Here is a 12,101-nt window from a genome sequence, read left to right on the forward strand (position 1 = left end):
CTTCATCTTGTGGAGGACCCCAGTCTTCTTCTCTGAAGGCCTTCAAGGAACTGGATGAGGCCCACCCACATTGGGGAGGGCAATTAGGTTTACCAAAAGTCTGCTGATTTAAATGCTAGTTTTCACGTAAAGAAAACCCTTCACGGAGACATCTACCCTGGTCAAAGTGAACATTTCTCATGCATCGTGGCGTAGCAAAGTTGACACATCAAATTTCCCATCACATTCATCTTATACGAATCCTATTAATGCTGAAGGTCTATCTGACAAAGGCAGGTGACTTCCTAACTAACATTCTGTATTAACCATTTTTATCCAACTCAAGTCAGCATTTCAGGCTCGGCACAACTATGGCCAGGAAGCTGAAGTTGATGTGCACGCCTTCCAGGGATGAGGCAGTGATGGGATATTCAGGGCACACAGGTAAGAACAATCCCAGAGGGCACAGGTGATACCCCTGGACTACAAGACTTTACCCTTGTTAGGACACCCCCAGCAGGACATACAGTCATCAGGCAGAAGCTGGCCAAGGCCTCCATTGTGCCATCCCACAAAGAAACCTTTCCCTCTAGGGTTCCCCGTTCAGTCTAAACAACTGGTTTGCATCTTTGGTTTAGGGGAACTGTCAGCAGGCAAGTCAGTTCAGGGTAGTCACTGACACAGGTTCCTCCTCTTCACAAGCATGGATGACATCCCTAAGGTGTTCTGTGCGAGATGTTCGGGAGCTGGGTCACCCCTGCTGTCCCATAGTCGCAGCTCGGTAAGGTGTGATCTTGGGTTCAGGATTCAGTGTGGTTTCAAAATTGGCCTTAGGGTATGACTGTGGGCTCCTCGCAGGCAGAGAGACCCACCATCTGTACTGTCACTGAGTTTCTCCAATTCAGTGTGGTACCCTGGGACTAGGGACACAGTGCTGACACAATGCTAATCTTGCTTTTGCTGAGTCTGCAAGTAAATCAACCACTTTGATTCATTTGGGCTCATTGTCTTCTTACCCGCCAAATTGATGAATATATGACAAGCCAAAATAACAACTGCACTGGTGATCCTTGTGGCCCCGTTAGCCACCATAGGGCTGCTTAGGGACTGCCTGAGCTCTTGACACACTGTGATATTGAGTTGTGTGGTGTTGACTGACTGGAATAGACTTATTCTTCATGGCATCACACACATCAAACAAGTTTTCAGCACATAGTACTGACATAGGGTTGGCCTTGTCACACCTCGGTTATTTACAAATCGGCTTCAGAATCAATGCCGTGTCTGATGCCAGCTACACTGCTATTTAACTTACATATTTACATGAAATCACCTTCTGAAGTCAAATGCATTTAAAAAGGTAGACTGATATTCCTACTTGAAATTCCAAAGCAGTTATCACATACTAGAGATGTAGTTGTAAAGAAAAATGGAATGAAAATATTTGAAATTTTAAAGGGATTAAGGAAAGATAACCAGTAAATTTATCTGCAATGTAATGCCTGCATCTTGTTATTTCATTTATTCTTCATAGCAAGCATTTAGTGTAAATATTCTAATTTCACTTTAAAAATGGGGAAACTGTCCCACAGGAGGTAAGTATCTTGCCCACCATCTCAAGGCCAGTGTGTAAGAGGCAGGATGGAATCCCATGGCTATGTCATGCCATCGCGTGTAAGGAGACAGTGTAGGTAGGATCCAAGTAATTTTGCTTCAGCAAGTTGCCCTAGTTGCTTTCCCCTTTCTTCCACCTAGGCCCTAGTTCTTTCATCCAGCTCGATAGCCCGGGGAATTCTCACATGTTTTGTGGAAAATAGGATATCCTAACAAAGGATGCAGATAAAGAGATACGTAGGGGAAGGAATAGAAGGAAGAGGCAGGGGGCTTCCGTGGCCTCTACGGGCATGCCACTCTCCATGTGTTCAGCTAGGCAAGAAGCTCTCTGAACCCTGTCCTTTTGGGTTTTGATGGAGGTTTTCATCCTATAGGCATGACTGACTAAACTGTTGGCCCGCCATTGGTAATCAACTTAACCTTCAGCCCCTCTCCCTGTCCTGAACGTTGGGGATGTGGCTGAAAAGTCCCAACCCTCTAATCCACCATCCTAGAGCTACCTAGGAGCTGCCAGCAAATGGTCAACTCACTAGCATACAAAAAGACATCACTATGTGGAGATTCCAAAACCTGTAGGAGTTGTATGACAGTAAGCAGGGTCCAGGACCAAATATATATATTCACAATATCACACATGTGCATACCAGCTCAATCAGAATGCAGAGTTGCAAAAATGATACTATATTTTATTCAGACAGAGTCGCATTCACCCAGGCTGGAGCTGCAGTGGCGTGAACATGACTACCTACATCCTCGACCTCCTTGGCTCAAGGGATCCTCCCACCTCAGCCTCCAGAGTAGCTGGGACTACACCTACATACATATGTGCATATATTCATGCATTCATTCATCTATTTTTGTAGAGAGGGGGTTTTGCCATGTTGCCCAAGCATGTCTTAATCTCCCAAGCTCAAGCAATCTTCCTGCCTCAGCATCCCAATGTGCTTGGATTACAGGAATGAGCCACTGCACCCGGCCAAAATGTTCAATACTGTCTAATATGTGAGAATAAATGAACAACAGGTGTGTGATACTTCTTTGGAGAAAACTGGAAAACTTTATTGAGATTTTTAAAAGTCAAATATCTCGGATAAATCCAGTTTGCATTCTTTCGGTTGTCTTTGTTTAAAGCTGTGGTTTCCCTTCCCCTGCGACAGAAACATAACAGGAGGGAACATTACCAGAAGAACTCTATTCAGATGAAATTAAAGGTATGCAAAGGACACCAAAGGTTTAGTTTTATACAATGGACTAAAACCAGAATCCGAAGAGTCTCCCTGTGGCTAAGATTCAACTAGACCTCTGTAGAGACTGTGAGGATACACTTCTAAACATACACATTAGCAACATTTTTAAAACACACCTTGCTTTTTGTGCTAGAAGGAAACCAAAAGACAGTCTGAGGACAGATCACATTAAATCAAGTGAACCTATTAGAAGGGGCTTAAAGTAGATGACAAACAATGTGTAGAGTTTTACTGAAAATACAACCAGAACACAAAAAAACCTAAGAAACAGAAGGAATTTCTGAAAAAATTCCTCCAGAAAAAATGCATAATTTAATGTTTTGGCTTGACAGTATGGTCTGAATGTCCAATAGGTTCCTGCAGACAGTCTGAAAGCTATCTTTTGAGGAAACTGTTAATGTCACATTAGGAAATACATAAGTGAAATGAATAGAAAGGCCAGTATTGCATTTGTTTTTTCTCTATTGTGAAGAAGTGCTATGATATTGCTTTGAGCTAGTTTACCCTTCTTTGTTCTTTTTTAACATACACTAACCATTTGCATCCAGTTTTCACCTATAGTCCTCATGTCAATATGAATAATGACACTTTTTCCACTGGAAAGTATTCCCATTTGTATAATTAATTAAATGGTCATATAAGTTTTAACGTATCAGGATCATGATTGATATTAAAATGCGAAAGAGTTATACATCATAACCAGTGTGGGGGGAAAAAAAAATGGAGAGGGAAATGAAAACAGAGAGTAAGACATCTGGAAAAGCTAAATATTTGCTTCTAAAAGTAACTGTTTTTGAGGGACGACTAGCAAATTTCACAAGTTCATGCACAGTCTTTGTGGTGTTCAGATATTTAGTTATTGCAGGGATATATTAAATAATGTAGGCATCCCTAGTGTGTCAACCATTTCATCCATACTCTGAAAATATTGTGTTTAAGAATGTATTCACTTTCAATTATGCCCTACATTCAATATCTGGGTCTTGTTCATATTCCGTGTTGTGCTTTTTCCATTTTCTTCAAGATTGTTTCATCTGCTGGATGCTGTCTTCCTAGCTATTTCTCAAAAGAACGATCTATTAAATGTATTACTTTTCGATTAGTTTTCCCTTTGTTAATGATTCATACCTTTCATGTACTGCCTGTTTCCCTTTCCCTTAAGTTTATTCTGTGACTCTTTTATTATTTTTTATGTCTCAGTATTATTTTCTTGTATCATGTAATTTGTTATCTATTTTAATAAGATATGCATTTAACGGTATGACTGTCCTAAGAATACAACTGAGGCTTGTTCAGTAGGCTCCTGGAAATCGTCTACACACTATCTATTAATGTAAATAGTCTAATGGAGTGGTTCACCAGTGTGGAGTAAATCATTTAGATAATTTCTCCCCTAAAAATGCAGTGCATCCTTTAAATTCAGAAGTTCTTCTAATTAAGTCAGCAATTTGAAAAACGTGTAAAAGATACTTATGTGGACTACTCAGGACTTAGTACGTTATAGTCTTTGAACTTTAAATCATATCATCTGATGACTCAAGGCAGAAACCTGTAATATATAACCTCTGATATGGTTAGAGGTTACCGTATGTGTCTTCAATCTAATTACACACAGTAGCTCATGAAGATTGACAGGAGGGCAGGGAGCATGCTTAGCACAGGCATCTTTCAACCACTTTGAGCATCACTGACCTACATGCAGGCTCCCTACTTCATGGGCCACAAAACCTTGACTGTCTCTTTCCATTCTATTATTCAGTCATTCAAGGCTTCACTGTGGGAAGACTTTAAAACACAAATCATTGGGTCCAGCGAGGGAGGTGGTTCACACCTGTAATCCCAGCATTTTGGGAGGCCGAGGCAGGTGGATCACTTGAGGTCAGGAGTTCGAGCCCAGATTGGCCAACATGGTGAGCCCCTGTTTCTACTAAAAATACAAAAATTAGTTGGGCATGGTGGCATGCACCTGTAATCCCAAATACACGTGAGGCTGAGGCATGAGAATCGCTTAAACCCGGGAGGTGGGGGTCACAGGGAACCAAGATCGGACCACTGCACTCCATCCTGGGGCGGCCGAGCGAGACCTCATCCGAAACAAAACAAAACAAAACAAAACAAAACAAAAGCAAAAATAAAAATAAAACAATCATTGTTTAAGAGTCTGAGAGAATTCAGGATTTGACAAAATTCAAGAACACTCATGAAGGTCTCCTCACGGAAAAACAAACATCAAGCAGAGTGCCCGCTTGTTTTCTTAGAAGCAATGAAATCTCAACTCAGATATTACAATTGGACTGAAGCTGATCGTTATGATAAACAAATCATGAAAATCCAAGTATCTTTGCATTCTCTCCAACAGAACCAGAGCATGTAGAAATCAGCACTGAAGTGGATTTTAATCTATCTGATGTGCATTCACTACTTTCAATAAAAGCAAAAATGGGTGTAGGATTTATGTGATTTGTCCAGAAGCTCACAAATTATGTTAAGAGCTGGTACGAGAATCTCCTTCAGGGATCAGCATATTTCATACAAAGTGGTATTACAAGTGCATTATGTTTTTGTGAAAAGCAGAAATCACAAAATAATCTGAAAATTGTTAGCTGTTGGTTATACTCAGAAGTAAGAAAATGCTTTGCTATTTGATGATTCAATATGGCTTTGACCCAATTTGTGTCTGTATCTGATAGTGTTTCAGTTTTGCAGTCAGGCTTCTAGGGTCTGAATTACCTTCCAAAGAAAGTCTGCATTTGAACTCTATTTTTAAAGGGGCAGTAAGATTCTCTCCTTTTATTATCAAAAGTATAATAATATGGAATACAGACAGCACATAATTTTGAATCTTAATGGGTAACACACCTCCTTCTGGCATTTTAAATTGCTCTGATTTTGGCAGAATCTTCCCCTGGACATCAGAACCATCTCCGCATTCATCCCCAGTCTTTGACTGAGACAGCTTCTGGAGATCAACTTCCAGGTCGGGCACTGAAAAATACCAAAAGGATGTCGACTGGAGCAGCCAAACAAGAGTGATAAATAAGGAACTGATCCTTTTCTTTTCCTCGGTGTTATGCAATAAAAGCCTATAAGCTACTGTGGTAATAAATGTGAAGCAAAGATGTCCCACGTTTGTTTTCCTGTATTATGATACCTTATCTTAAATGACAATCTGAGGATAAGTCTCAGCACACCTACCTTGCCCATACTTTACCATTGTGTATTATAAACACACAGCTACCTAGGAAAACAGGACAGCCTCACGGATAGCATTTTAATCGTAACTTCAATGTAATTTTCTGAAGGATTAGATCAATGCATCGGTGAGCCTATGACAAATCTTATGGTCCTGACACTCATCCCCTGTTGAGGTATCTTGAAAATGTTGGGGTTAAACTTTATTAAAGTAATTCTTAGATCCAAAGGCCCCTATATGTGACTTTCCATACATGAATGTCATTAAGAAAAAAAGTACGAAATATAACAGCAAAACCACTGTCTTCCAGTGGGAGTACGGGAACTGAAGTGCAAAGAAATTAATGAGCATTGTTGACAGTCACATTCTGGAAACCCCTTAACAGGGAATTGCTAAAATAATCCATGGCCCAAATTCTGTCTCTGATTAGTTTGAAGATGCTATCCGTTGAGAAAACAATTTCTGTTTCATGACAATCTTATCGTACTTGGAGCTTTCTAATTATAAAAATATTGAAACAACTTTTCAAAGCCCCCTCCATATCCTACTAATAAAGTTACCTGTACGCCAACATCCTGAGTTATCCACCTTTTACCAAACATACTGTCAAAAATATACATCAAAGGAAACAGTGGCTGTCATTCATTGACCTCTTTTCTGGAGTTGCTATCCTGCTTCACTGAACTGCGTTTTGTCCTGAGCCAATATCGAAGTACCTTATAGTACAGACACATTTGAGTATTAAGCATTTTTGAGCAAAATATCATTCACATTTTCTAAAATAGATGGTAGGAAGAATGCATACCTTGGAACAAAACACGAATTCCTTCTCCATGCGTCAAGTTTTCTTGGTAAGTCTCTATCTCTGAGCCTCAGTTTTCTTATTTATTTATTTTTATGTTTTGAGACGGAGTCTCGCTGTGTCACCAAGGCTGGAGTGCAGTGGTGTGATCTCGGCTCACTGCAACCTCTGCCGCACGGGCTCAAGAAATTCTCCTGCCTCAGCCTACTTAGTAGCTGAGATTACAGGTGTGTGCCACCACGCCCAACGAGTTCGTATATTTTTAGTAGAGACAGGATTTCACCATATTGGCCACGGTGGTCTCGAACTCCTGACCTCAAGTGATCCGCCCACCTCGGCCTCCCAAAGTACAGGGATAACAGGGGTGAGGCACCACGCCCGGCCTCCGTTTTATTATTTATAGAATGAGGCTAAGATTCCTTTGCAAATGGGCTTTATTTGGGGTGTTATATGGTAGGGTGACTTGGCACTCCACATGCTATCAAAGGGTGCTTACAACACTGTGAACACCATGGCTGAGAAGATCTCACTGCAACGTCCTAAGAATATCAAGTTAAACTGGTGAAATAATGTACATTTTTATACAACCAATTAAATGGTTTCATCTGATTTAGGAACGACTATATTTTCAAGCCTACAAAATGCATCTCAAAGAAAAAGAGAAGATTCATCATATCCAGGGACTGCAGGAAGCTGCAAACTATACCCATCACATTTCCAGCCTCTTGCAAAACTCTCAGCAACTGTTTGAGATCCTTTCCTGTTGTTTTCTTTCGTCCTGTTACTGGTCATGGCATAAGGCGTCATGCACACACAGGCCTCCTCCCCCCATAGACATTCTTTCTTTCCCTTCCCAGCACCTTGAATCTCAGCTGCACCCTGATCTTCTTCTCTCTTCTGACCAGGTGTATGATCCTGACTTTCAGTTGGTGGTCCTTCTTGTTGAGGCTCTGGCACACTGGGCTCCTGGGACAAGGGCGGGGACATGGTGTGTGCATGTGCAGATAAAAAATTCTTCTTATCAATGCATGTCAATAACATGAATATACAGATTACACAGATACTTCTGATCATATGCATGTTTAAAGACATGCTCCAACACTATCCCAAAACTATTCCACACACTTATTCTTCATTAAGTTACTCTTCCCATAGAGAGGTTACTCTGAGACCGTTACCCTCAATGGCGTTGGAAGCCATTTTAATTCATGTGGGGTTGAATGGGTGTAACGTGCTATGAATAAGCATGAGGAGGAAATCACCAGTCAAATCGAGGAACACAAGTTCACACATCCAGGCGAAAACAGTGTGTAGTCCTCTTGGGTTACTCTTTCCTTCATGAGATGCCATGATCATTTTTTATCAACATGGGAGACCTTTATCAGTGTATCTATACTAGTTCAACAATAACTACCACACAAAAAAACTTCTGCTATTGGAAAAAATCGAACGTTAAGTTACTCACAGGCATAGGCCCAACCAGCTGAGCAAGTCGTAAACATCGTCTTGGTCTATATCTTCTTCCTCGCCAACTCATATTTCAGTCTGCAAACAGAACAGTGTGCACTTTGCGGAGGCTGAGGAGGATGGATCACCTGAGGTCAGGAGTTCGAGGCCAGCTTGGCCAAAATGGTGAAACCCCGTCTCTACTAAAAATACAAAAACTTAGCCGGGTGTGGTGGTGAGTGCCTTAATCCCAGCTAGTCGGGAGGTTGAGGCAGGAGAACCGCTTGAACCCGGGGGCGAATGCTGCAGCCAGCCGAGATCGCGCCATTGCACTCCAGCCTGGGCAACAAGAGCAAAACTCCATCTCAAAAAAACCAAACCAAACCAAACCAAACCAAAACCCAGAATACCGTGACTGGAAAAATGCATGTGAGTGGATACTACATTTGAGCACTTCCATGGCCAAATGCTAACTTGCAATTTTTAAAAATTTGGTAAGACATTGAAAGGTAAGTCAGAGGGCATGTATAAGTGCGTATGCCTTCTGAATCGAATACTTGCACAGCCACTTATGTTCGTCAAGCTAGCTGAGCAATGCCTTAGGGCTTATGGCAAGAGACGCACGGTATTTCCAATGAGGTTTGGTTTCACAATTGGACTCTCCATCGCGAGACATTTAGGAAAATACAGCTTGAGAATTAAAATTAAAGTGCCCATGGCTTTTGTCACACACCCTTTGCTAGGGCCATTTCCCCCCAACATCGAGTTTTGTTGGAATGCATAGCCCCTCCCACCCATTCGAACTTCCAAGATGGAGCTGAGAAGTTGCCACATAGCACTGGGCAGTCCTCACCGGGCGGGCACCTCTGCGGTTCATTATACAAACCTCGGGGTGGCGGTCACCAGTCCGGAGTGTTCCCAATTTCCAGGCCCCTTCCTTACCGCCCACGACATTCCAGGCCTGATGCCCCTTGAGGAGTCTGGAATTTGTCCTCTGTTGGAAGTTTCAGGCGTTTCTGGGACTGGAATACCACCAACAGCACCCCAGCATCGCCCCAGCTTCACCTAACCCCCGTCCCATTCCGAGGCCCTGCTTCTTCCTTCGTTCTGACCCCGACAAGACAAGAAGGCCCATAGCTGCGGGGCCGCACGAGAAGGACGACGACATCAAGCCCCTTCTCACTCGGAGTCACCAATCATGCGCCCCGACCCTCTGGAAGCCCGCTGGCTCCTCCGCACTCTCACTCACGCTTCAACTCCCAGCTGGAGCGACCTGTGGACCTACTGGCTGCGTCTCAGCAGGGGAGAAAGAATCCAGACCTCAGGGACCCGAGCTGCAGGATCACAGCTCCCCGGCGTTCACCATACGCGAAGGGCCAATGGGAAGACGCCCAATGAATATGCGCACTAAGGAGGCACCAAAGGAGCATGCGCAGTGAGGTCCCCTCTTGCCTTAAGAGCCGCAGTGCGCTTCCTTGTCTCCCCATGCCCTGTCCTCTGCTCCTTCCAAGGTCCCCACTAAGGACTTTGGAATCCATCCTCTCTGTGTGGTATTTTTTATGCCTCTGAGACTGAAATACTGCAAATAATGTCACCCTTCAACTCATTCCCTGTTCATCTGACCCTCCTCCCCACTATGCCCTTACTTCCTCCCCTGCCCAGGACCCCACAACAGCAAGGCCATGGTGATGTCGCTGCCTTTTAGTAGAAGGATGAGGATCTATATGAGGCCATGGACCGAGTGGTCCAACCTACGGGAAGCCCTTCTGCTTTCCCTCCCACTCACTGACACTTCAACTTCTGGGAGGACTGCTCTGCTGACCTACCAGCTGTGTCATAGTTGGCAAGAAAGAAGTCATGACGTTTCCTTCCACAGCTCTGCAGGGATAGAAGACAGACAGCAAGTCACATGGGCAGCAGGAACTTGCTTAGCAAGGGGCATGCCCACTGAGTCTGCCACTTGCAGGGTCGACCACGGTTTTCCTGCTGTTCTCATACCCGCATCCACAGGGTGTTTGTAGTGGAAAGAAAGGCACTTAAGAGAGCATTTGTTTTTCTTTGATCAAACCATCTCATGCATTGAGAAACGTTGGGAACACACAGTCCTATGTCACCCTTAATGGAGGATGTGTCTCAGAAAAGCCTGTTGTGAAAGAAAGAAACTATTTTTATATCTTTATTTATCAATGCTTTTTTTTTTTTTTTTCTCAGACAGGGTGTGGCTTTCTCTCCCAGGCTGGAGGGCAGTGAGATGACAATACCTCACTGAATCTGGAGTCTGGATCTCTTGGGCTCAAATAATCCTCATACTGAAGCCTCTCAAATGGATGGTACTACAGGTGCGAACACCACACCTGAGCAATTAATTTATTTTTTAGAACATTGTCTCAGTCTGATGCCACGCTGGTCTTGAAGTTTTGGGCTCAAGCGATCATCCCACCTTGACCAATTTTTACACATGCTTTGATTAATCCCTTTTTTCCTCTGGTTCTCGGTTTTCTGCCATGCTTCTAATGAATGGAATGGAATAAACTCTTCTGCAGACTAAATATATTCACACACGCTTAATTTTGGTTTTTTTTGGGGGGGGGGTGTGTTATTGCACATTTAAATCTCTGGGCTAGTGACTGATTTGCCTGAATATACCTGTAGGCCATTCAGATCGTGTATTTTGATTCAGAAATATATGTACATATTGATGACAGGATCTAGGCGCAGTCTCCTGTGACATGATGCAAAGCAGTGGTGACTAACTGGATCATATACTGTACTCTCCAAATATCAACTAAATAGCCTGTTCATAAGACAGGGCTGACATTATTTGCATAGTGCTGTAAGGGAGAGCACTACCTCGACAGAGGCACTAGTGTGTCAGACGTCGAAGGGATTTCAGTATATTTATTCTGATTTTGAAATCTAGTGTAAAGTGGGTCTTTTAAAGTGGGGGATTGTTTGGTTAGAGTTAGGTAGGAATCATAATGATGTAGGATTGGTGGAGCCAAGAAGACAAAAATGTTTAGGCAACGGTTCAAGGAGTTTTGGGATTGAAAAATGTAATTTGACACTTTTGACTGAAGAGTTGATGAATCTTTCAGGCAGTTGCTGAAATGAACAGTAAAGTTCTTTGCGTCTTTTATTTTCCTAGGCAACAGATTGCTGTATTAGTAAAGTTATGTTGATGAAGCCAGTGGGGTATAAGCTCTCGTTAATGTAGACAGCAAGCTGTGCGCATGATTCCTGTTCTTATTACTCATGTATTCTTTGGCAGTTTAATGTGGGAAATATTATATGGAAGGGAAGGATAGGAACGGGGCCCTGACCAGAATGCAGCCTTTTATAAATAAGATACATTGCTGAAATGACGCCTATATATATCATGCAGCTGGCCTTCTTTTAGGGCAATACCTTGAGTTGGAAAAGAAAGGTGGCTCAATCTCTCTCTGTCTCTCTCTCAAAAGCAACTTGAGTAGGAATCGTGGTGCTTTAAATATTTTTTTTAAAAAACGAGAGCAGTTATAATCATGATCTCTTATTTAATTTACCTTTTATATTTTTTATCCTTTCTTGGCATGGACACTATTATTATTAAATTTTACTTTCTTTTTTTCCTTACTAAGTCCAGTTTTTAATATAGTGCACTCGGAAGTGCTCAAAGAATGGGAGATAGTGATTTCTGGACTCAGACTTTTTGTGAGCAACTATGGCTGTTGGTAGTGTTTCACGTTGTACTAGTTAGGGATCTGTAGAAGGACAGAACTAATAGGATAGATGCATATATGAAGTAGGGTTTATTAAGGAGTATTGACTCACACGGTGACAA

General features: G+C 42.4%; 1 protein-coding gene across 2 annotated transcripts; it reads right to left on the reverse strand.

Annotated features, from left to right (window-relative positions):
- Positions 1–2,627: 2,627 nt before the first annotated feature.
- On the reverse strand, positions 2,628–10,289 carry LOC102143393 (X antigen family member 5). Of its 2 annotated transcripts, none has more exons than XM_065537890.1 (5): positions 10,108–10,289; positions 8,301–8,380; positions 7,696–7,801; positions 5,700–5,825; positions 2,628–2,741 (listed from the first exon to the last, which is right to left on the reverse strand). In XM_065537890.1, exons 2-5 carry the CDS (start codon positions 8,370–8,372, stop codon positions 2,719–2,721), a joined length of 327 nt encoding a protein of 108 aa, XP_065393962.1. In that variant the 5' UTR covers positions 8,373–8,380; positions 10,108–10,289; the 3' UTR covers positions 2,628–2,718. The 2 variants fall into 2 exon arrangements, with proteins under 2 accessions (XP_065393962.1, XP_005593675.1); XM_005593618.4 differs by lacking the exon at positions 10,108–10,289 and adding an exon at positions 9,531–9,656.
- Between the last annotated feature and the right edge of the window lie 1,812 nt (positions 10,290–12,101).

Source organism: Macaca fascicularis, chromosome X (assembly GCF_037993035.2).
Source record: "Macaca fascicularis isolate 582-1 chromosome X, T2T-MFA8v1.1".
NCBI lineage: Eukaryota > Metazoa > Chordata > Mammalia > Primates > Cercopithecidae > Macaca > Macaca fascicularis.

Coding starts and splice junctions, on each gene's coding strand:
- LOC102143393 (XM_065537890.1), bottom strand. CDS start 8,372: ATGAGTTGGCGAGGAAGAAGATATAGACCAAGACGATGTTTACGACTT. Junction 7,802..8,300: donor AGCTGGTTGGGCCTATGCCT/GTGAGTAACTTA, acceptor CCCTTGTCCCAG/GAGCCCAGTGTGCCAGAGCC. Junction 2,742..5,699: donor ATTTAAAATGCCAGAAGGAG/GTGTGTTACCCA, acceptor TTTCTGTCGCAG/GGGAAGGGAAACCACAGCTT.